The sequence below is a fragment of the Ailuropoda melanoleuca genome, chromosome 2 (assembly GCF_002007445.2).
Source record: "Ailuropoda melanoleuca isolate Jingjing chromosome 2, ASM200744v2, whole genome shotgun sequence".
NCBI lineage: Eukaryota > Metazoa > Chordata > Mammalia > Carnivora > Ursidae > Ailuropoda > Ailuropoda melanoleuca.
Window position 1 is genome coordinate 95,541,884 of NC_048219.1, and position 26,313 is coordinate 95,568,196.

Below are 26,313 nucleotides of genomic sequence, written 5' to 3' on the forward strand. Positions count from 1 at the left end.
CCTCTGACAACACCAGGTGAACCTGGCAATGCCTGGCAGAAACTGGCATTGGGATTCCCCACTACCAATAAGTGGCCAGAGGAAGGTGTGTCCTTCAGCCCTGGGGCTGACACTCATCTTCCTCACCAAAAGGCATCAGGAAAGCCAGGCAGCACCTACAGGACAGCTCCTGTCATGGAAGAAAGCAGACAGATAGGAAGCAGTAGAATCAGCTGCTCTATCCGGAAACACAAACTCTGGTGCTTCCACAGAATACTACTGCGCAAAGAAAAAGGCAACAACCTGGATGAATGTTTAGGAAATTATGCTGAGTGGAAACAGTTAATTCCACCCACACATCCCTTCCCCTCTCACAGGTCCTCCCCTGCCACTAGCCTTTTTAAAATCCCATCTCATTGAAGACTGAAGTATAATGCCTATCATAAAATGCTCCTTTTTAAATCTTGCATTGGGTTTATGTTTTGTGGTATAAAGGAATCAAAAGAATGTTTATCACCTACAAATAAGAAGAAAATCTGATTCTTTCCCAAGATTATATCAAAAGGGAGAAGAAATTATCTTCATTAAATAAGATGTAAAGCAAGCGTAAGGAAACAAATACAGAGTTGTGTTTAATTGCATAAAATATCACCTGGTCAGCATCTTAGTTACACCAGGGCTGATGGTGGTAACATTGTAACTAGTATTATTAAGGTGCTAAATAATCCTATATGATATCAGCTGTAACAAGAGAGTGGTACCATATCAAGCAGAAGTACGACGTGGTAGACATGGTATTTCTTAATATGGTGAAATGAATATAGGTACGAAGGTGACAGTTGGGCAGACAGTAATGGTCAATTTTATGTGTCAACTTAGCTAGACTATAGTCCCCAGTTATTCAATCAAGCAGTAATCTAGGTACTGCTATGACGGTATTTTGGAAATGTGATTAAAGTCCATAATCAATTGACCTTAAGTAAAAGAGATCATCCTAAAATACCTGGATGGGCCTGTTTCAATCAGTTGAGGTGCCTAAGAGCAGAGCTGTGGCTTCCCTGAAGAAGAAACTGTACTGTGCACGGTAGGTCCTGCTGCTGCCTAGGATTCTAGCCTGCCCCTCCTGACTGCCTGCCCTACGACTTCAGTCTTGCCTTGCCAGCTCCCACACTTGCATAGGCCATTTTGGGGGGAATAAATCTCTTAATACGTATCTCCTCCTGATTCTGCTTCTCTGCTTAAACCCTGCTGATTGATGCCAATTGTGTTTATCATAATTATTCTTCTCCGTTAGTAAGAACCTCAGTCTGTACAAGTCAGTCTCCTTATTTATCCCAACTCCAGCCAAGTTAATTTCACCCTGTATTCTTGACCCTCCCCCACTTTCTCTGGCTGTGCAGATCACACTTACCTATCAGGTGTATCTCAAGTCTAGAATTACTGAACATTCCCCTCTCCTGCTTCATGTCTCATCTGGTCCCTCCTGCTCAATGCCTATATTTTTATCTTTACCTATAGTCAATTAGTTATTTGACCATGTACAATCTTAAACTATCTTCTAAGTATATAATATAGGTCCCCACCATTCCTGCTAATTTTAAAGTCCTTGAGAACAGAGAACAGGAATACGATCTTCAATTGCTCAGGTATCACCCATTTACACACCCTTGATAGAATACTATGTTGTATGGAAGAGTGATCTGAAAAGAGGAGAGATTGTCACGAATTGGTCCTAAATGAAAATAAATGTCTTCATTAAATTCTAACATAACAGCAGTCAAAATAATGTATGGGAATCACCTATGTTCACAGATTTGGGGATCAACTGTGATTATTGTATGATAATAATAAGTATACTATCATTGCTTAATGTAAATAAAAGCAATTTCTTTCCCTGAGTATTATTACCTAAATACTTTCTGAATCCAGTGATTACAGGAACTATGGAGACCACCACCAACATCCTTAGTTAAAGGCAACTGACGTGTGATGAAGGGGGAAGAAAATGATGTCGAGTCCTGTTCTTTGGGGGACTTCTCCACACCTGGCAAGGGGCTTAAATGGCAGGTTGTCCATGGGGGGTTCACTGAAGACACAAGAAAGGCTAACCAGAGTTAAAAGAAGGTACATTCTAGCTTCTAAGAGAAACAAATCTTCTGCCCACCAGAGAGGCACAGTAATAGCAGAAGGTATTGATCACCCTGGTTCTACAGCATCACTTGAGGAAGGATGTAAATAACATACTTGTACAGAAAGGTCCCTTCCAAACATAGAAATCAGCATCTGTTACTAATCTAAAATCTCTCTACAGAAGACCAGAACAGGTAAAAGTGCAGAGGATTTATGGCGGCAAGTGAGTAAATCAAGAGACCCCTAAACAGGCACTGCACCTGATACTCCAAGGTGATCTCTCTACTTATCACCAAAAATCATCAAAAAATCCCAACATACAGACATGATTATTTCTAGAATTTAGAGATGAGAAAACCAAGTTTCAAGGACATTGAGTAAGTTTTCCTAGTTACTCACTTAGTAACTGTCAGAGCCTAGATCTGAAGCCCAGGCAGACTTATTTTCAAAAACAATTCTCTTTTCATGCTTCATCTCCATAAAACAAAACAAAACTTAAAAGCATTTATTGTCTACTCCTTTTGACAAACCCCTAGGAATGTCATCGGACTGAAGAGGCCTCTTAAGTAAGCTAGAGAGCCTAGGTCCTTACTCTGATGGCCTGTGAGCTCCAGGCATCCCCAGACTACAGGTTACGTAACAAGTGATTGCACTGAATGCCCATTTAGACAACATGCAGCAGTGAAATCAAATGCTAGCAGACAGATTCACTCATTTCCTCTTTCAGCCATCACGACAGCAGGATCAGGGAGACAGGAGCAAGGGAATGATTGCCAAGGTCTTCATCATCACATTAGCTGCAAGCGGGAAATCTGCGCTGCCAAAAACTGACTTTGACAACTCCTCCGTTGACAGACTAATAAACTCAGTTACATGTCCCCCTCTGACGATGGACAGCTTTATTTGCTTTTTATGTATTCTACATATATTTACTTATCCAAATGTCCTTTTTGTGCTAGTATCTTAAAATCGTGACTACAACTAGACCATCTGAAAGGTGATTTAAAGGTCCTTTTGAAAGCTAATGGTAGGAGAAGAAAGGGATAAAGAAAGGGGGGGTGTAAGGTGCCTGGCGCAGACGTTAAGCGTCTGCCTTCGGCTCAGGACATGATCCCAGCATTCTGGGTTCGAGCCCCACATCAGGCTCTGTCACTGGGAGCCTCCTTCTTCCTCTCCCACTCCCCCTGCTTGTGTTCCCTCTCTCGCTGGCTGTCTCTCTCTCTGTCAAAAATAAATAAAATCTTTTTTAAAAAAAGGGGGGGTAATCAGAAGGGGGAATGAAGCATGGGAGACTATGGACTCTGGGAAACAATTGAGGGCTTCAGAGGGGAGGGGGTGGGGGAATGGGATAGGCTGGTGATGGGTAGTAAAGAGGGCACTCAGAAGGGGGAATGAAGCATGAGAGACTATGGACTCTGGGAAACAAACTGAGGGCTTCAGAGGGGAGGGGTGGGGGAATGGGATAGGCTGGTGATGGGTAGTAAGGAGGGCACGTATTGCATGGTGCACTGGGTGTGATACGCAAGTAATGAATCATGGAACTTTACCATCAAAAACCAGGGATGCACTGTATGGTGACTAACATAATATAATAAAAAATATTATTATTAAAAAAAAGAAAAGAAAAGAAAAAGAAAGCTAATGGGGGACTAGACATGGGGGTCTTTAAGAAATGTGCTCTGAATTCAAAGCTCAGGTCTCTCGTCAAGTTAAAAAAAGAAATGTGCTCTGAATTCAAAGCTCAGGTCTCTCCTCATGGTGACCAAGAGAAAGCCTAACGGATGTCATGGGCTATCATATGGTTTCTTATCTTTCTCCTTTCAGTGGAAAAGACACACAAATACACTTCAAGGAAGTATGAAGTGAAGTGAAGCCAACAATGTGAAAATTAAAACTCTATTCTCTCAACATTTATTCCAGAGCTGGTGCTAGGTATTGAGGACACAGGCATGAAAAGAAGCCCAAGTGCCTGTACTCAAGGAGCTTAAACTAATGCTTGATTACCCAAGGAGAGTGTTGAGGCAGAGTAGAGAATTCTCTGGAAGGAAAAGTCAGGAAAAACATTCAGAGTCAGGGGCACCTGGCTGGCTCAACAGTAGGGCACGTGACTCTTGATCTCAGGGCTATAGGTTCAAGCCCCACGTTGGGTGTAGAGATTACTTAAAAACACACAAGCAAACAAACATTCAGGGTCAGAAGAACAGAGATAAAAAGAATTTGATGCACTTAGGACTGAAAGTCAATCAGATCTACTATAATACAGATACATATGGGGCCATTAATGAAAACTGTGATTTATGAGGGCTCCAGGGGATGAAGAGCCATATTTACTGAGCTGAGAAGCAGGGATTTTATCATTAAGATAATGGAGAGTCACTGAAGAATGTGAAGCCGACAAGTGACATACTCAGAGTTCCTTTTAGAAAGCAAGTAGAACAAACTAAATTTTGAAATAACCCTAGAATTTCATCACCAACAACTTACCTTGGCTAGATACACACAATGATAAAATTAGAGACGACAAGAATATCCAGGTTTTAGTCCTGCTTGGGTCTTGTAATTGAATGTGGTTGGGTTCTGCATTCTAAACTGCTCTAAACCCAGGGTCCTTCCTCTGAATACTTGCCTTATCCCTCACCAAGGTTGCAGTGGAAACAAAATGATGTACATATATAAGAAGAAAGAACCTATAAGGAAGGGCTAGACTTATACTTGTTAAAGGGATTTCATGTCCATTGATTAATGAATTTCTCCCGGGAGCAATAAGGGACACGTTCTATCACATTCCCTTGGTATATGGTGCAAGTGAGGCTCAAACTGGTGAAATAACTTGCCGTAGGTCACCGTGTTATTGTGTCATGGAATTTTAATGGATAAAGAAATATTTTCTAGATTTTATCTCTGAATTACATAGTCAAAATATTTTTGCAAGTTTCAAGCTGAGCACACTAAAAGTTATTTTGTTTCGTGACATGTTAGATAGTCCAGTCTCACTCTATCATTTAAAGTAAAATTGGCAGGGGCACCTGGGTGGCTCAGTTGGTTAAGCATCTGCCTTCGGCTCAAGTCATGATCACAGGGTCCTGGGATTGAACCCCTTGTCAGGCTCTGCTCAGCGGGGAGCCTGCTTCTCCCTCTCCCTCTGCCTGCTGCTCTCCCTGCTCATTCCTTCTTTGTCTCTGTTAAATAAATAATTAAAAATCTTTTTAAAAAATAAAGTAAAATTGATAAACTATTTTAAGTGATCATGCTCTCTCTCTCATTCTCTTATTCCTTATTCCTCTTATTATTCTTTGAGTTGATCCGTTCCTGATGAAAACCACGGCAGTTTAACTCAACCAAATGCTTCAAGGGCAAGATGCAAGAGCTTTAAGCATGTGTGACCCTTACACCCTCACATTTTAACTTGTTTTGCTTTGGAAGATTTTTCAAGGTAACACTGTAAAAGAGTCCTTAGTGTTTTCTAAACCACAGTCAAGAAATGGGCTGTATGATCTATGCAAATGATATCCTGAGCTAGAACATAGAGAATGGCTAAGATGAGAAATAGCAACCACAGAGTATGATAACAACACACTGAAGACAGTCAGCATGCTCGTCCTGAGTCATGCTGTCAGTGAAGATCAAAATAATCTTTCTTAGTGACCATGTATAATCCATATATAATCCACATTGTACCCCTGAGGAATATGGGTTATATGAAGTATGTGACTTGCCTAAGGTCATTTGTGGCAGAGACGGATCTAACTTCTGGCCCCTTGAGCCCCAGCTTGGACATGGTACTTCTCAGTTTTGCTAATGGTAACACCTGTGTCAGAACCTAATATCTGTTTAGCATTCTACAATGTAAAGGTCTTTTACAGTCATATGACTTGTTAGCATTGGCAGATAAATTACTGAATGCTTCTTACGTGAAAATATACATAAATTTACACAAACATACTTTTAAATACATAATAGGTAGCATTTAACATATAAATGCTAAATTGCAAATATGGTGCTAGTTGTTTCTCATTCCTTAGCTGTAGTGCATACAGTGACTGTTTGAATGAGTTATTATTATTTTATATATCAAGCAACCAAGGCAGAAAAAGTTAAGTAATTTGCCCAAGACCAGAGAGTTGTAAATATAACCCAGATTTGTCTGGATCCAAAGCTGAGGCACAGATGGAAAATGTGTCTTCATATATTGAGTTTAATATGTATGTATCCAGTCCAGATTACTTCCAACTCATGGGACATACCAGAGATTTATATTTCTATGGCAATTAGTCTTCTGTTGATTGAAATACATTAAAAATAAATGCTCATTGTTCCTGCTCAGTGTTCAAAGTAAATATCAATGTTTCTCCAAAGGAAGGCAACATCAACAATTAAATTATCTCCAGTTGATTATATTCTTTCATATTTGGGGATCTTTTGTTGCTTCTAAGGATTTGGAATAAAGCCAAAACTTGTGATTACATTTCTTGCACATTGTCAATCCAACGTAAGTATTTGAAGTTGGCTTTACTTAGCCTCAATTAATGACAGGAAGGGAAAACGAAGGGAGAGATGGAGAAAAGAGGAAGGAAAGAACAAACAGAACAAATTAACATGTAGGAAATGACTGTGGGAACCTCTTACATCATTGAGATTTGTTCAAAAGGAAGAAAATCGATTCGAGGTGAGTACGAAACCTTGATTTCCTCCTCCTTTCTGGTAAGAAGTCTTTGTATCAGTTTTGTTTTTAAATCTTGTCATGTTCTATAAAATATTTAAGAGTGCTCTTTCTTCCACTTAGAGACATAATGTGAAGAGGAAGTGCTTTCAGGCCATCTAGAACTCGGTTCAGATCCCACTTCCTCTAGCTCTGTGGCTTTAAGCATTTGGCCATAAAAGAGATGTTAAATCCATGGGTCCTCTACCGTGCACTTGTGTGTGCCATATATTATACAAAGAGAGAAACACAAAACATTGGCAGTTTGATAAGAAAAACAAGAACAAAACCTTCCATGTTAATATGATGGAATAAATTCTACTTGAATGGCTACCAAAGGAACAAAGTGGAACAGCAACTAGGAAAGGTCCTGGTTTCCATCAGGAGTTGATGAGGTCACTTGGGGCAAAAAGAGATTTTGTCAAGAGATCTGCACATGCAAAGACCCAGTTGTTTGAAGAATTGCCACAGTCTAACAAGGTCTAAGCTAAGAACTGAAGGGTCCTCAGAAAGTGAGATGACATGGGTAAGCCACCGAATATAATTCATGGCCCTTAAAATAAGCTAAACAAATGTCAATTCCCTTGCCCCTAGGCTAGTGCCTCTAGAGAAACACAAATATTCTCAGTGCTCATCCTTATATCAAATCATTCCTCTGGTTCTCACTCTGGAAACACTCTCCTAAGACTTCTCTGCCTATCCACATCTGGCCCTTGTGTACCCAATCAATCGTTTGAGAACTCTTTCCATCCCAGCTCAGCCTGTTCCAGTCTCTTTTTTCACAGAGAAGCGACCACCCTGCATCATTACATACTGCTTTCTGTTACTTGTTTATTAATGAATGCAAAGATAATGGTCTTTTTTCCTGAAGGAGAATGAAATCATCTCAATGGCAGGTAGTGGTTTGGAATCCCCTGGATCCTTACAACACCTGTGATAGTCATCAATTCACAAATTTTCTTGAAACAGCAAATTCCAGTGCGTTCTAATACTTCCACAGTCACAGATCGCCTCTAGAAAAATGGTTTATTTCTTTCCCTTATTGTGCTTTTTGGCCACTTCTTTTATAAACACCCATCTAGTCATTCAACAATCCCAAACACTATGATGAAGTAATCTGGGGGTTATCGCTCAGACACTTTTGTTTATAATCTATTCTTGGAACACTTCTCTTCTGCCCTTCAAGTTACCACTTTCTTTAGGCTTCCCTTCTCTTTCCCCACCGTTCTTTCACAATGTGTCTCATTTGTGTTTTTCCTTGAGTCTTTTAAAATGGTTTACTTTGTAGATTCCACCCTTGTCCTTGCACACTTGAATGACTTCAGCTACTCCGGAGGCGTCAGGCACTCCACAACTCACAATTCTGATCTTCGTCCCAGACTTCACTCGCAGATTTCCAGCTACTTCAGTACCGTGAGCACCTCTCCAGACTGACACTGTTCCCCAACCTGAACTGATAACAGCATCCACTGAATCTCTTCCTCTATCTGTTCAAATAGCAGCTAACATGGAACAGGCACTTTTGCATTTGCCAGACTTTGGGCTAACTACTTTAGGGGGATTATTTTATTTAATCCTCATATTCCATTATGTGACTGCTATTACTAACCCCATATCACAAATAAGGAAGTTAAAGCACATAGAACTCATATAACTTGCCCTAGGTAATACAGCTTGTAAGTTGTAGGGCCTCTATTTGACAGGAGTCTGTCAGGCCCAGGCAGACCTAGGAACCTAGTCACTACATTCTTCATTCATGAAAGCTTCCAAACTAAAAAGCTAAAAATTCTTCCTTCTCCCTGCTGCATTCGATTTGTCTTCAAGTCTGTTTGATCCAATTTTAGATATGCCTTTCAAGTCAGGTCCCTTCTTTCTAGCTGGCTCTGACTCTCATCATTTGCTGTCCATATAACTGCAAAGAGCATCCAGTATCTCTTCCTTGCACCCACATCTCCGTCTTCCAACTTCAGTGTGTACTTTACAAAACCATCACAGTTATAATTCCCTTAAAAAAACAAAACGAAACCTGATAAGCAAAGCACAAACAATAACAAAATAAATATTAACAAGTCATTCCCCAGAAATAAAGCAAAAGCATGAAACCGTGGCTGGCTCCTAAATGTTCAACAGAGAGCCACGCTCCTTCTGAAATGATCACCCATCCTTTCTCTGGCTGCCTTTCCTGCCTCTCCATCTTCCCCCATTGCACCTTAAATTCTAGCCATGCTAGGCATTGGAGAGTCCTCTCTGTGCTGTGTGTCCATGTCTCTCTGCCTTTGTACATTTTGCTCACTCTTCCTCCTTCTTGCTCTTATTCTTTTGCATCCTCTAAGGCTCTGCTCCAAGGTCAATTGCTGAGAAAACTTTCCCACCTCCCTGGAAAATGACAGTGCCCTTGCCCCAGGAACTCACCATTACTGTGTGCATGCACGTGTTTCATTTATCCATTGATGTATACAGCAAACAACACATTTCTACCATGTGTCAGGTATTAGACAAGGGGCTGGAGACACAGAAAAGATTCAGACACCATCCCGTCCTTATGGAGTCCCCATCTAATGGCACACTGAATGACCCTTTCCCACTTAATTGTGTGTCTTACCAATTACATGGTATGCCCTTTATGTCACCAATTCCTCGGATATGTTTAGTACAAATATAAACAAGACACAGTTCCTTCTCTAAAGGAGTTTATAGTCTCAGTAGGGGAGTTAACATAAATAAAAATAATGATGACACAAAAGACTGTGGTTAGTGTCGTAAAATGAAGCAGGGCATGGATTCAACAATTCATTACTCTTATTTATTTTTTTCCTTCTCCTTTAGGTGTCTAGTTGTAGCTGGGAACATCTGCCAGAAGGCACTGGGGGTTAAGTATGAAGATGAATTTTCTTTAGATATTGATGAGAAACCCACAGGATAATATTAGGATATGAGTTGCTCTGCGTTAAGAGCTGTAAGTGATGCTTTTAAATAAACCTCTTATTACCAGAATCCTCTACCCTCTCCAACCTGTCGCTCCAACCACAAAATGCTATACAGTTAGAGGACCATTTACCTACTGCTAAAACAGCAAAAGTGTTATCTCTCTGTGATGACTAGTGTAGAGTCTGATAGCCAGACAACTTGACATGTTCCTAATCAATACCCGACTATTGACTGCCCAATGGGAGAAGCACTATATCAGGCTTGGGAGAGGAAGAAAGCTGACATCCTCTTGCCCAACTGCAAAGTGAGCTAAAAAGTGAGCATTGTTAGGATGTCAGAGGCTGCCCTGCAAAAAGGGATTAGCACAGCTGGGGAATGGTGAAGGGATCCTGAAAAAGGCCCATGTGAATGTCATCTGACATAGTAAGAAGATCAAGGACAATCCCAGTCAATAGGAGACATAGAGAAAATGGTAAGTAAGTACTTCTATCACTTATTAGGTCCACTCAATGGGAAAGGAATCATCAAATGCATAGGTATGACACCAGATGTGCTTTCAAAAGGTACTTTTGGAGTGATGAAATAGAATTCTGCGGAGACGATCTTATGTGTAAGTGACCTAAAAAACAAAACAAAACACCTTTTTCTTCATCTGGAACTCATCAAGAGGGTCAGTAATAATTTCCATTTAAATATGTAAATGTTTTGGGAAAAATGCATGTCTAACAGTTTTAGTAGTAATAGTAAACCAATTCCGGTAGAGAAGATAAAACAAGATATCAGAAAATAGTGATCAGAGTAAAAAATGTAGCAGGACTTTAGGAAAGCAAGCTGAAAATATGAATCAAGATCCTTAACACTATTCATCATCTTTAACTCAGTAATGTCATTACTAAGGCATTCTAAGAAAAAAAAAATAGAAAACGAGAGATTTAAAAATTATTTAAACAGAAAGGTGCTCACTACAGTGTTGTTTATAATAATAAATATTTGGAAACAACACAGGCCCCTTCTTCCCTAAAAAAGAAAAAAAAATAGATTAGAATGTTTGAATAAAGTCATTTAATAGATTATTTATTATGCAGTCATTAAAGTGGTATTTATAGATATTGCAATAGCACATAAAAAGCTTTGGTTATGATGGGAAGTGATCTCAGATTTCCCCTAGGGGAATGTGCTTCATAGGAATATCATTTGGGCTTTGGGAATGAATGAATAGAGCTATTTACTTTTCTTTTCTTAAGCCAGGGAAACATATGCAGTATTCCAAAATATAGCATAGATATTCCTAACAACATGTCTTGGCTCTTGCCTGTCTGTTTTCAATAGGCTTCCCTATTTCTTTTATTCATTTTAATTTTAGCTGTCTATCAAGTGCTATTTCATCCTACTTTCTCTCATGATGATTGCATGATTATTCTAGAATACAAAAGCTTCCTCATGTCTTGGTCTTCTAGAACTGCATTTTCAATTACAGTACTGTGATATCTTAGTGTGTCTCAAGCGATATGAAGGAAGTCACAGATATCACATCACTAAGTTCAACAGAGAGGTTTGAAAATGTCTTACTTGTTTAAGAAAGGAAATAAGATACAGGGCTTGCGGCACCTGGGTGGCTCAGTTTGGTTGGGCTTCCAACTCTTGGTTTGGGCTCAGATCATGATCTCATGGGTGTGAGATCCACTCCCACATTGGGCTTCAAGCTGAACACAGAGTCGGCTTGAAGATTCTCTCCCTCTACCCTTCCCCCCACTTGTACTTGTGGTCTCTCTCTCTCTCTAATAAACAAATAAATATTTAAAAAAAAGATACATCCTTTCTGATGGCTGAGTAATATTCCCTTGTATATATGGACCACATCTTTATCCATTCATCTGTTGAAGGGCATCTTGGCTCCTTCCACAGTTTGGCTATTGTGGACATTGCTGCTATGAACATTGGGGCCCATATGGCCCTTCTCTTCACTACATCTGTATCTTTGGGGTAAATACCCAGTAGTGCAATTGCTGGGTCATAGGGTAGCTCAATTTTTAACTTTTTGAAGAACCTCCACATTTGCATCAACATGGATGGATTGGAGGAGATTATGCTAAGTGAAATAAGGCAAGCAGAGAAAGACAATTATCATATGGTTTCACTTATTTGTGAAACATATGGAATAGCAGGGAGATCGCTAGGAGAAGGAAAGGAAAAATGAAGGTGGGGCGGGGGTGGAACAAAGGGGAAGATGAACCATGAGAGACTGTGGACTCCGGGAAACAAACTGAGGGTTTTAGAGGGGAGGGGGGTGGAGGGATGGGCTAGCCCAGTGAAGGGTATTGAGGAGGGCACGTATTTCATGGAGCATTAGGTGTTATACACAAACAATGAATCATGGAACACTACATCAAAAGCTAATGATGTACTGGATGGTGACTAACATATCATAATAAAAAAGTTAAAAAAAAAAAAAGATGCAGGGCTTTTCTTTCTGGCATTGTAGCCAGATTCCAACCATTCAAGTCCCAGCTTCACTAGCTATGTGACCTTGAGGAAGGTATGTAACTTTTCTGGACCTCAATGTGCTCATCTATAAAATGGAGACAGTAATATCCATCTCACTTTATCATTACGTTGTAGAATAATTATGCATTAGGCTCCTGTAATCAAAACCCCTTCCTTTTAATATTAACTTGGATTCATAGTACATCTTGACTAGGATATACCCTAAATACTTAGAATTTTGGCTTTTAATACACAACCTTCCAAACTTGCATACTATATAAAACCAAGAACCATGGTGAATGTCTCTCGTCGTCTGAAGGCTCTGATCATTGGTTGGGTTGACAGGACTTATGTGGACTGCAAATATTAGTATATCTTCAGTTATTCCTCTGGAGAATAGGATACAACATAGAGAAGAAAATTCCTAATCAAAACAGCATAAAGACATGACATAATGGTGTTGAGTGACAGTTTATGGGATGAGAGTCTCACATTTCCTCCTCATATGAGGAGGCTGCCAGATAGCATAGGAATTGTCCACATACTCACCACCTCCTTCTTGAACAGGTGGTTTTGAGTAAAGTGTGTTTGAAAAATAATGTAACTTGTACATCCAAGTTCTTTATGTGTTATCAGGTAGGGGGGAAAGAAAATTGAAATAGCTTGACAATATAGTTACTTTTAACAGCAACCTGCTCTGCCTAGAGACTTTGGGAATTCCCATTTTGCTCTTTCTTAGAGTCCATCATACTCTCCCCCTCACCCAGACTCATCTCTTATCCACAAAGGCTGGACAGAGAGAAGTTAATCTTATCTGTCTTCAGCATATTGGTTCACATTCATTTGAAAGCACCCATAATGAAAAAATAAAACAAACCGAGAAGAGCTTGAAGAGACAGAAGACTAAGAATACTCAAGAAATTATCAGGCTTAAATAGCATGATAAATATCTTATAAATCTGAAGACTTTATTTAGTGTTCTGACTGTGGATGACTGCTTCAGGGAAGTATGCCTCAACACACCGAGGACACTGCCATTTCTACAAAAGTGGAGCTTGTTTTGTTTTACCTGGGGATATCCTTTGTGTTGTCTTCGGCATTTTGGCATCTCTCATCTTTTATGTCCCACATTGGGGGCACCTGCTTTTTGCAGGAAGAAAAGCATGCCTTGATTCACTCAGTTTACAAATCTGACTCAAAACAGTAGTCCTCACTCAACTGGGGAAGGGGGAAAAATGTAGAGGGTGACACATTCCTGAATTACACAGGTATACCAGGTGTGTCTCCCAAACCTCAGAGCCATCCAACTACCTCTGATTTCTCCTGGCTGGGTGCCGAGAAGGGAAGAAAGAGTTTAACAATGCTGCGACCTATAGTATAGGCACTGAGCAATTTCACAGCAAGGGGAATCAGAAGGCACTATAAAACAGAATGGTACTTTTTAAGACTTTGTGTGTTGAGTCCCCTGCTCCTCAGCTTTGACAGCATTCTTTTAAAAATCAGCACCTCACCTCCACTGATTCTCAACTTCACAGTTTTTTTTAAAAAACATGGAAATATTCTATTTTTAACCTTATGGATGGAGAAAATGAAAGAAGAATAGTATCCATAGAGATGAACTCCTCAAATTAGTGTTAAATTACTTTAGGAGAAAGTGAACAGAATCAGCTTGAAAAATTATAGACATGTCATCATGTGATTTGGCCAAAAATTGGATAGCTTTAACTTAAATCTCCTTTGAGGTCCTCACTATTACATCAATGGCTATTCTGGTCCTCACTGTGCTTCTTACAAGAGCACTGATATGACAATCTGGACAGTTCTGTATACATCATGCAGTGTGTCTGTGTATGTATACATTGTTCTGGGCTATTTAAGGATGATATTTCTGAAACTAGGCTCAACACTTATAGATTGGTATTCATTGGGAATCATAAGCAAAACATGTAATTTTCTCCTTAAAATGGCCCACTGGATTTCATTAAATTTCCCTCATAGGGTCTGTGAAGAAACTGAGCTCTGGAGTGGTACAATCATACCCTTATTCAAGTACAAGAGCTAGGTAAAATCTAAATCTCATCTCTCTTAATCCAGTGGTCCCACCACTGTTACAAATTTCTGAATAGAAAATTATAAGTAATGTACTTCATTAAAAAGCCAAGTGGTGCTTTTCATTTCCATAGGCATCCAACAGCAGTAACATCATCCCGTGATGACCTTTGGGCTATGTCTTCTCTGATTAGATTACACACCTCTGTGGGCATCATTGGTCAATGCTACCTTACAAGGCACAGAAAGAGGGTAGAAGGGCTGCGAGGTCTTCAGGGATGAGAGTGATGACACTGCCCACCCTGGATCAGAGTCTGATCTCAGCCATGCTGACATCTCCCATTCATTTTCCAGATTCCTAAGTGCCATCCAGCAACAGCAGGAGCTTAAGAAGCCCTGGTGAGTTTTGCCCCAAGTGGACCTCACCCTAGTCTTTAGCAGCACCTTGGCTTTTTTCTTAAGTTTTTTCTAGCAGGCCCCTCTACTACCTCCTAAGTCAATTTCACAGCTCACATTTCCGATGAAATCTCCTACAACTATAGCCAGCACCTTCAGATTATGTCTTTCTAAATTATACTTACAGTTCACTTCACACAGTTTGACACACAATTCTCTGCGTGCCAAACCTCTATTTTGTCATGTGTTTTTGTTTGGTGACCCCAACGAGACTATAAAATTACAGTAATCGGGGCTCATGCTATTCATTTATTTTTTACTTGTCACCCCTTACTCTTTGTGTGTTCCAGTCTGCCTGGCTCCCTGCTTCGTCTCTTCCCACTTCTTCTCATTGCCGGCACTCTCCAGTCATGCGAAACCACTTAGATATTCAGTCTGCTTTTGCTTTTCTTTCTCTGCAGCATTCCTACCAAGGATCAGCTCAGGCCTTCTATATGAAGCCTCCCTAACACCGGAGTTCAGTCATCCGCACTTAACAAGATGTGCTGGTTCTGTCCTCTTCGATCCCATGGCAAGCCTGCACTTCCTCTCCTCTTGAATTCAGGTGAGCCCTTTTGATGCTACTTGCCCAACAGAATGTGAGCGGAAGTGATGTTTGCCACTTCCGGGCAGAAACTTTCAACAGTGAGCACGTGCTTCCTTGTGCTTCTCTCTGCCATGGCAACCTTCTAGGTGACAGAGCCTCTGTGAGCATCCCAGAATGAGGACAAAGTGGGAGAGGGGCCTCTGCCAATGGGAGATGAGCACGTAACACAGGCAGGACACAACGACTGGTTACTTAGGCCACTGATATGTTATATTGTTTCTGACAGCAGCATAACTGAGTCCATCTAGACAATGTACTTGACTTAGTGGCTCTCCTTTGTGGGCGTAGGCACATTGTCTCACCTCTACCTCCAACACTGATTCCACTTGCTGTCTGTGCTCCTGCCAAGCCATAAACTCCATGAGGATATGACCTGTATGCATCTATCTATCCCACATGGACAGCATGGGATGGGCATATATAACTGCTTCTCAAGAAACACATGTTGAATGAATGAACATTCATTCAGTGCCTGCCCCATGCTGAATGCATCCTGAAGTTAACACTGGTATTCCTGGATGTTTGCCCATTCTGTGGGGAAATCATGACTACTCACAGTTATGGCAGGTGGCACCAGTGTAGCCTGTGTTACTGCAGTTACAGTAGAAGGTAGTCCAGGACTGGGAGCAGCTCCCTCCATGCTCACAGTAGTTTGGCAAACACCTAACAGAAGATAAAGCAAAAGCAAAATAAATAAATAAATAAATAAATAAATAAATAAATAAACCAACTCAGCTGAAACGAAGGGAAAAAAACAAAGATGTCTAAAATCCAACTGCATGAATTGATAGTAGAAATCAGACTGTTGTATGTCTATACCTAAGTCAGACTTGAGCAACAGCAAAATAATCCTATGGCTTTACCACGCGAGGTGGGTCCATCCAGCACTATTGTGTAATGAAAGGCTCAGAGCTATTTAGGCAATTACGTTAAGCATTTCAACATTGGGGCAAATTGCCATTGGCTTAGTTAATTTGAAGTGGTCAGAATCTATAAGATTTTTCATTTACTATAGAACAAAATGTACAAAGATTGTGGTTTTACATTTTGGAAAGGTTCTACATTTTTAAAGGGAAGTGGAAAGGGGCAGATAATTGAGGTCACAGTCCTCATGATTCTCTTTTGGGTGGTGGCCAGCAATCTATTTTAAACTACACATGAAATTTGAAAAGATGGTACCTGCTCATTGAACATGCAAGGAAATTCTGTCATTTCAAAAAATGCCAACCCACCCTTAAAATGAGGCCTTTACTACTTACAATGAAAACAGTATGACTATTCTGAAAAATATTTTCACCACACATGTTAAAAATGCTCTGAAGCATTTGTAGATTTTGACCCCACAATCACAATTAAATGGCTCTATCTTAAGCATATATTTCAAAATATAAAAACTATGTATGCTAATTACCATCATTCACAAGGAAGTCATGATGAATCAATATAAATGTCCAACACTGGAAAATTTCTTAGGGACGTTGTAGTACATAAAATTAATGGGCTATCATAAAGCTACAGCAAATGGTTAGCAAAAAGGGTTATAACAGACTGAGACTGGATTAAGTGAAAATTCAAGGTATGAAGTGTGGCCATGACAAAGCAAACTAAACACATTGTATTACAAAACTGATAGGAAGGACAGATGACAAGCATCACTTGAGGTAACAGGAGTGAAGGCAATGTCCCTATCTTCTGGACAGAGATCATGGGCTTTAGGGTCACTTATACCTGAGTTCAAATCCCAGCTCAGCCATTTGCTGCATGGTGTCTTTGGGCAATTCTCTTCACTTCTTACATACATGATTTAAAATCTTTACATGGCAGGTACTACTGTGACCAAGAAATAACCTGGCAAGTGCTCAATACTTGTAATGAACAAAATTAAGAGTAAAAGCAGTGATAAATACTGCAATTCTTGAAACAACCTTTACAGGGGAAAAAAAAACCCACGAATTTAAAAGGGGAGAGGGTGTGAGCAATGAAGTTATGGAAGTGGTCTAATATAATAAAAAGGTTCATTGTGTAGCCTCTGAGAATGTGAGGCAAGCAAAAGTAAGATGATTTATTCTAAATGTCCTATAGAGGTAGGAAACCCTCCAGCAATGATTGTTTCAAAGCCCAGAAACTAATATTCCTGCATATGTTCAGACATATTATTAGAAATTTTCCGCTCAGCACTGCAAATATGCAATTGTGCTGACAGAGCTTATGTTTCGGAAAAGCACATTGGTAACTCCATGGTATCCAACTATGGCTTAAAGAACAGAAGGGGGAAAAAAAAGAACCTGTAAATTTTCTACGGAACATGTGCACAGAAACCAACCAATCAATACATAAACAAAAACAAGGGGTGCCTTCCCTAATTCAGATTTTATCCTTCCTCTTGATTCCCATTCCCAGCTCCTGGTTTTGGCAGAGAGGGAAAGAAACAGATTTGTCACTGAGATGGACCAAAGCCCCGCCCCCCACTCACCTTGTGAATAAGCAATCCATTGCTTATAGTTACAAGTTACAGAAACTTGGGGGCACCAGTGTCCTCATCTACATATTCAAGCAAGGACCTCTGCCTCAGGGTGCACCCGGACGGAGAGCCTATGGAGCTAGCCTGTGAAAACCCATGCATCCTACACCTTTCTTCCCTTATGTCCTAGCACCCTCCTGCTTCTGAACTGTGCTGCTCCTGCAGTGCACTTTCTCTGTAGATTTCCCCTCTGGAACTGTCAAGTTCTTACACACCTGTCTTTACCCCTATCCAAATCCATTCCACTTCCCTTCCCGCAACACCAAATACACACACACACACACACACACACACACAAACTCACATGTACTCCATGATTGGCAAATTATACTATTATTTGCTCCCCTTCCTTCCCCAACATAAAGTTAATTGCTTTAAAGATGGAAGGCTGAGGGCACCTGGGTGGCTCAGTTGGTTGAGCAACCAGCTCTTGGTTTCTGCTTAGGTCATGATCTTAGGGTTGTGAGATCTAGCCCCCTGTAGGGCTCCACACTCAGTGGGGAGTCTGCTGAAAACTCTCTCTCTCCCCCTTGCCCCTCCCCCCATGTGTGCACTCTCTTTCTCTCTCTCAAATAAATAAATAACTCTTAAAAAAAATAAAGATAGAAAGTTGAGCAAAGCCAGGCCAGTAGGCATTAAATCCTATAGTTTTTGGTTTCGGTACCAAGAAGGTTCAGATTGGATTCTTTTTAATGTCTGAAGCTATAAAATGGAAAACTCAGAAGTTCTCAGGGGCCACATTTTCAAGTACAAGAAGAAAGCTTGCATGCAGTGAAAGAGAGAGAGAGAGAGAATGTTGGGGTACAGAATGCAGCAGAAAAGACAGATGGAAAGTCCTGACAGTACTTGGGTGGCTGATTCCCGTTCCAAGATTTGGTTGCAGTCCTGAACTTCCAGAGGTCTGGCTGTTTTAATCTGTATCACGTGTTGTAAAATAACCTGAGATCTTTCCAGGAAAAAACCCCCATTCCATTTGGGCTGGCTCAAGTCTGGATTCTGTGATTTTCAACTAACAGAATCTTAACCTTTTGTAAAATAGCATTCTTTAAATACAAAAAGAAATGACAACACACATTTTCCCCTCTATTCTATACTTTAAAATATTTTAAAAGACAAGATTTCCAAATTCAGTTGGGCATGTTGTAGGAAGGGCCTTGGGGAAAATAGTAAGAAATATCTGGGCATTTTGAACACATCCTTAATAATCCTCACATAGACTTTGTACTGCAGTGTTAATAAACTCAATTTACCAAGGAAAGTGTAGGATTGAAATTCATTGCTTATGATCACTTTAAAAAAATGATATATTTCTGAAAGAGAAAAAGAGTGCTTTGGTAAAGGAAAATCTAATATTCCTAAAATGAGGAGAAAAAAATTAATGGACGCTTCTAGCTTGGTTCATTTTGGTTCAACACATACTATGATTAGAAAAACTCATCTGTAAAGCTGACACTCAAAATAAAAGATGCATAACTCCAATGTGCTTATTTAACAAGGGCAGTTTTATGAATATAATTTCCATATTCTTTAATCAGTTTCTTTAAGCTGGTGCTTTGTTTCTTTTTCTGTCTACTTGGCATAAACTGAGCACTGAAGGCATGACCCAGAAAGAGAAGAGTGGAGGGGCTACCAAAATAAGAAAAGTCCATTAAGAGTGAGAGCTCTGTCACAATCTTAGGGGTAAGGCCCTCAATTCAAATTGTTAGGAGATAAGCACTCTGAATTCCTATGTCCTAAATTTCTAATGATATTTCATATGCAGCTGGATCTGGATGGATGTGTTTTCTCCAGGTGCACACTGTTAAACAAAAAAAGCCTTCAGCATGATCAGGACACTTTCCTTCACCTTGATTATTGTCACCTTTAACCAGATATTGCAAAATGCAATGACATTTAATCAGCCTTGTGACTATCCTAATGATGTTTAACCAAACATTGTTTTCACGGATAATCTCCTACAAAATACATCCACCAAAATCAGTCTAGGTTTGCTTTCTCAAAGGCTTTCTCTTACCAGCAATCTTGAAATGAAAATTTGACAGGTGCTCACAATCGTATCTGAGATGTTGCTTTAATGTTTTATTTCCCCTATTTGATAGTGAAGAAAGTAAGGCAAGATGAGGGTAAATAGGGGCGCCTGGGTGGCACAGTGGTTAAGCGTCTGCCTTCGGCTCAGGGCGTGATCCCGGCGTTATGGGATTGAGCCCCACATCAGGCTCCTCTGCTATGAGCCTGCTTCTTCCTCTCCCACTCCCCCTGCTTGTGTTCCCTCTCTCGCTGGCTGTCTCTATCTCTGTTGAATAAATAAATAAAATCTTAAAAAAAAAAAAGATGAGGGTAAATAACTTACCCAAATATGAAGTGACAGAGCCAGGAACGTGAGCTATGCTACCTGTCACTGAAGCCTGTATTCCCAAGCACCATACATCCTCTCTCTACCAAATGCCAGTTGATCCACCTCCTTAAATGTGAGCTCTCAGCATGCATTAAGGCACCACTTCTGCAAAGAATGGGATGGAGGGGGGTTTCACATAGCTACCCACTGATTCCAGAAATTCATTAGCAAACTTGAAGCTGTGAGGTTAGACTTTTTAAAAATATTTTTGGTGGCTAAAGAGGTATTAATGATAGTGACAAATGGGTTAATTGGCAATAAATAAACCTGAACTAGAAAATGAAGGATATATTTATTATATAATTATCATATTGATATATAATTCATTCTACAAATTCTATAAATTCAGTGATGACAGGTGGGGAAAAGAGATTTTGATTCTATTTTCAATCCCTTTTCATGACCAAATTGTTGAATTCTTAAAATAATAAGAATTTCTTAAAATAAAGATACTGCTAAGACAGCCCCTGTCCCTGCTCTACTCTTGCTTTGATTTCTTTTCTTTTTCCTTTTTTTTTTCAGGTGACAGAGACTTCCTCTACATTTCTTAAGCCTGTATGAGTTAATGTGATTGTTTCTAGTCTCTGCCTGCTTTCAATAGAAAGAACGTATAAGTTATACCAAGCTAGACAAAGCTACTTAACCAATCCAAAAATTGATGGCATAATGTTTAAAATAAACTTCATAATTTTATAATCCCACAAATAGAGAAAAACGCAGAAGCCCATCAAGGTCTATTAGCAAAATGGAAAATAAATTCAGGATCCAAGTTGGCCTTTGAATGCAGAACTATGGGCTTCATGGCCAGCCCACCAGGATGTCCTGGAGCCCTTGACCAAGCACCCATGGGTTCACAGCACTCAGGGTGTTCCCCCAGCATCAACAAGGATCATGCTCATATCTCCATCACTTAGCATAGTCAGTGCCCTCTTTAGACATGGCACTGACTATGCTAAGTGATGGAGATATGAGCAAATTTCCGAACTTAGTATCAAAATTTTATAATAATCAAAACCTTAGTATTAATGTTTGGGAGTTAAGAAGGAATAAGTTATTGAAAGAGAAAAATGGTCCCAAAGCTGATCTCAGCCAGAAACTTCTGATGATGTAACCCACATCTTCCTGGGAAGAAACTCATATTTTTGACTTTGATAAAATGTTTTACCATATTTATAATGGACTTTAATAGGATAAAGACCAATGTCGGTATAGAAATCAGAGGGGGAGAGGAACCATGAGAGACTATGGACTCCTGGAAACAAAGGGTTTCAGAGGGGAGGGGGTGGGGGGATGGGTTAGCCAGGTGAAGAGTATTAAGGAGGGCACGTACTGCAAGCAGCATTGGGTGTTATGTGCAAACAATGAATCATGGAACACTACATCAAAAACTAATAAAGTACTGTATGGCGACTAACATAATATTAAAAAAAAAAGACCAAAGTCAGTCAATGGGCAACCTTAAAAGGAACCTAAACAGTCTTGTAACAAGTCAAGGACTGTAATTATAATGAATTCAATTTTTTAAATTCAGTCTAACAAGGGATATCTTTTAAAGGCCCCCCAAAAAGTATCCTCAAAACAGCTCCTGCTAAGAATAGATCTTTGAATTGGCCTGAGATGGTTCTTTTCTCCTGTAGCAAGACTATAATAAAACTTTGAAAAAAAATTTAACAGCTCTTTGGTATATGTAATTTTTAAGGGAATTTGGCCTATTTAATATAAGCCTTGCAAACGTCAGTTTAAAAAGTGAAGAAAAACTGATTTAGACCTTAAAAATATTCCTTAGTAGAACATCTAACATAAATTTAGTTCACCAAAGTTAAATGTTCATTTTCTGGATACTTAACTTTTATAAATATTTGTGGCATTCTCTCTTATAATGCAGTAAATTGTACAACTTGGAAAGTAAATAAATCATATTATAAACGTAGTTTAATACATTTGAAGGTATTTAAGTAACTAAATCCATAAATGGGATTAAGCATTATTCAAAGGGCTTTTAGTCCTGAGCTCTAATATTTGCTAGACTTAATAGAATACAATTTTATAAACTGATTTTTTTAAAGAGTAAAAAAAAACTTTAAAAAACCAAGATTTTGAGTTCATAATTTTAAGAAAGTCAGTATCACTCTTTGAAACAAAAATAACCTTACAGGGCATCTTACCTGCATAAAAAAAATTCTCCTCTGTGCATACCACGATTTCATCACACCTGTGCTGGCTGATTGTTCAGGTATGAAGTCTGACCTTCCTAACCCACTTTGTGGGGGAGCACAGTGTCATCCACAGGCTCTGTACAGTGCTCGAGCCTCACCCTGAGAGCAACTTCCCTTTGCTCAGCACTGAATTCCATCTCTAGTTCTTTTGCTTCTGTGTGTCTCCATCACCGTAGTGAGTACTTTTTGGTTGAATACAATAGATTTTAGGTTCAATATGTTAACCAAGTTCTCCTCCCTAATGTCTTCATCTCCCCTAAATAGTAGTGAGGCAAATCTCTTTAAAACTAGCCATCCTTGGATTTTATTTTATTCTTCTTAATTGGCAAGTGTCAAGGGAAAAGGCATTACCTCCTTTAATTTGCATTATTTTTTAAATATTGAATAGCTGTTCTTTTTATTTTCTTTATGTTTTCCGAGTATTTTTTCTTATTTCACACATTGTTCCTCTACAGTCTTTGCTAGTGTTTCCCTATCACGCCCCTTGCTGTTCACGTAACTTATGAAGGCCATTGCCACTGATGCAGTGTCATTTCCAAAATTTTGATTATGTATGTACTTTGACTTAGCAATTCCACTTCTTGGAATAATGCCCCAAAAATACTTTCTTACATGCACAAAGGTATATGGAAAATTACTGGGGCCCCTAGGTGGCTCAGTCAGTTAAGCATCCAACACTTGATTTTGGTTCAGGTCATTATCTCAGGGTCATGGGATTGAGCGTCAAGCTTCATGTTGAGTGTGGAGTCTGCTTGGGATTCTCTCTCTCCCTCTGCCCCTCCCCCGACTCATGCATGTGTGCTCTCTCTGTGTCTCAAATAAATAAATAAAATACTTGAAAAATATATATGTAAAATTATTATAATTACCAACAACTTAAAAAATGGAAACATAGACCACCATTTTGGGACTGGTTAAAGAAACAATGCACCTCCATACTGTGGCATGTTATGAGGCAATTAAAATGAACACATACATCTATATGTAAGGATACTGGAAAGTTCTACATGCGTAATATACTATTAAGTACTGAAAGTGAACTGCAGAGTATCATGTATAGCTTCTGCTGCTGCCCTCATTGTTATAAAGAGAATGTAAGATCTAGAAGGAAATAGCCCAAATCGGTAATCTGTTAATAATGGTTAAATGTGGGAATAAAAGTATCATCCTGCTCTTTGTTTCTGGGTTGGTCATGACTTTATGATGAAACTGGAAATAAACATATACGTGGGCTTACATTCACATTTTATTTTGCCACTAGACAACAGCAAAGAGAAATTCATTCACTTAAGAAATGGTGTCTAAGAAGACGGAGTCAGGCTGTCCCAAGACACATTCTTAGCCCAGGTAGGAGACCAACTGGACAACAGAAGAGGTTCAGGAGAATGAAGAGGCTCAGTGAGTTCCCAGGCCACCCGCTAGAACAGAGAGGGCACTCAAATCCAGGTCTAACTGACTACCTTCTACCTCCCTCATTAAACTCTGAAAATAAAATTCAGTGGGTGAGGCCTCTGTTCTTTGGAACAAAGCCCACCTGGTAATACACTCCTAATGACCACATTCATTATGGCCTTCTATTGATCCATGTAATTTTAAAAGTCTCTTGCAAAAATTAAAAGGAAAGGGTCTTTTGTCTAAGAAAATCAGCACAATGGTTAACTGTGTGTCCCTGAGTATCTATCCTTCTATTACAGTTATTTAAACACATGCATTGTTAGACACATGCATACCCCTAAAACATTCCCAACCTGAGCACAGCTAGAGGAAGTCATCTGTTTAGATCAGCCTAAAAAAACACTCAGTGTATTTCTATAAACACCCACAGAAATATTTTTTCCTCAGTATGAAATTTCCCTCTTCCTCACTCCCCATAACAGATTGAAATGAATAGGACATCTACTGGCAGGCCTTTGAAATTCCCAAATGTTCGAATAAATGGTTACCTATAAATGAGTCTGAATGTATTTATGCTCCATTGAGTTACTTCCCTTTTTAAGAATTCTCATCCCTTCTTTATATAGTTGAAGGTCAGTTTCAATTTCTATATGCTTTCCTTAGAGACAAAAAGAACAAAACATTTCAATAGCCCTCAAAATGCAAGCCGACTAATGTAAGCCTTGTAATGAAGCTCATACATTAAAAATCAGCTAGGTTGCGTTCCTTTGTCTGTTTGCTTTAATTAGCAGCCAACTGCATTGATCTTATTTTGGTCAGATAGCTTCTCTGAAGCTTTTGAAACCTATTTCTATGCCTCTCCATTCTAACAATTACCAAAATCCCATTTTACCCCCACAGTTGGATCTTCTTATAATTGAAATTTGTTGTAATTACAGCAGATGCAGACATTAAGGAATTAAGTGAATAAAAAGAAAAGCGTCAGAAGTCACTTTCTTAAATTTCCCAAGGTCTAGTTCACAGCAGGGAGCCAATTGTCAGTCCTTACTGAGAAGAGCCCCAGATAATGGACAAAGCAACAGTGGTCAAAGGAATTTGCTGTGCGCATCAGTGATCCCACTAATACTGCCCAGCTTCCACACAGACCCCAGCATCCACAGCGGGCACGCCTCCTCTCTGCCCTGGCTTTTGATAGCAAAGCAGGTAAGTCCTCTTTCCTCTCAGCTGCAAACCTAAAGGTTATGACCCAGAAATGCTCAGTGCTCTTCAAAGGTCATTTCTTCAAAGCAGAGGATGTTCCGATTCAAGAATATATCAGTGTTATCTATTCCAATACCGTTAATATGAGAAGTAAGCTGAGACCATGAAACTAATACCAAATCATTGCTACCTAGTTACTTTACAAAGAAAGATACGTGTCCCTTTTCTCCAAATAACAATGTTTTGTTTTGTTTTTTAAATCACAAGGGAAGAGAATTCCCTATTAGCCTGATATGGATCATTTTGACAAAATGAGGCAGAATTGAATTTCCCTAATAAATCCATTTGTCTCAATGGCTTAGAAGGGCTTCATTGGAATGGAAACACACCACACAATTAACAGATAGGCTCTGGACTTTATGGGAGAGAAATTTGGTCTGGGTTTATCTACTACGTATCAGTAAGGTACCCAGTTTTGTGTGCCTTCCAGTGGAATGATTTTGTTTAGCATCATATAGATGACAACTACATTGTTATGTTAAAGTTAATCAGGAAATGCAAACAATAGAGCTTTCCAGATTACTAGAATGGTCTTATTCTTAAAATTTAGACCATCATTCATATCCCACTGAGAATGGGAACAATTCTGTTGTCTGGCTCAGTGCTTCTTAAATTTTGCTTAAAATGTGATACAGTAGGTCTGGGGTAGAGACTAAGGTTCTGCATTTATAATAAACTCCCTGAAGTTGCCAGAGGTGGGGGTCCTCACAGTGCAGTGAATACCAAGGGTCTAGTTGAGTTCAAGTTCAAACCACCCTGTAGAGCTGAGTCAGAGGGATTGCAAATTATGGAGATTTCTTTTTTCCCTTTTCTAGATCTTGGGCTCTTTGTGCAAGTATTTCTATTTTTTTTAATTCTAAATTAAAACATGATAGCTTTTCAATATGTTATGTATCAGATTTTATTTTTTAAGATTTTATTTATTTATTTATTTATTTGGGATGGGGGGAAGGGGAGAAGGAAAGGGGGGATCTCAAGCAGACTCCCCACTGAGCCTGATACAGGGCTTGATCCCAGGACCCTGAGATCATGACCTGAGCTGAAGTTAGAGGCTTAATGATTGAGCCACCCAGGTGCCCCTATATCACATTTTAATACACCGCACTATCAATTAGCTAATTTTGTACTCCAGGTTAACCCTGGAGACCTTGATATCAATCTTCTTCTGCCTTCCCTGTGTATTCATGGAAATAAGAATGTACTAGTGTCATCTAT

General features: G+C 39.5%; 1 protein-coding gene across 1 annotated transcript in view; it reads right to left on the reverse strand.

The window, feature by feature from the left end:
- The window catches only part of CNTNAP5 (contactin associated protein family member 5), an 820,239-nt gene that overhangs the window by 324,496 nt on the left and 469,430 nt on the right, over positions 1–26,313 (reverse strand). Inside the window, exon 11 of the mRNA XM_034654380.1 lies at positions 15,868–15,974. Coding sequence (XP_034510271.1) covers positions 15,868–15,974 — 107 coding nt within the window. The remainder of the gene's footprint in view (positions 1–15,867; positions 15,975–26,313) is intronic.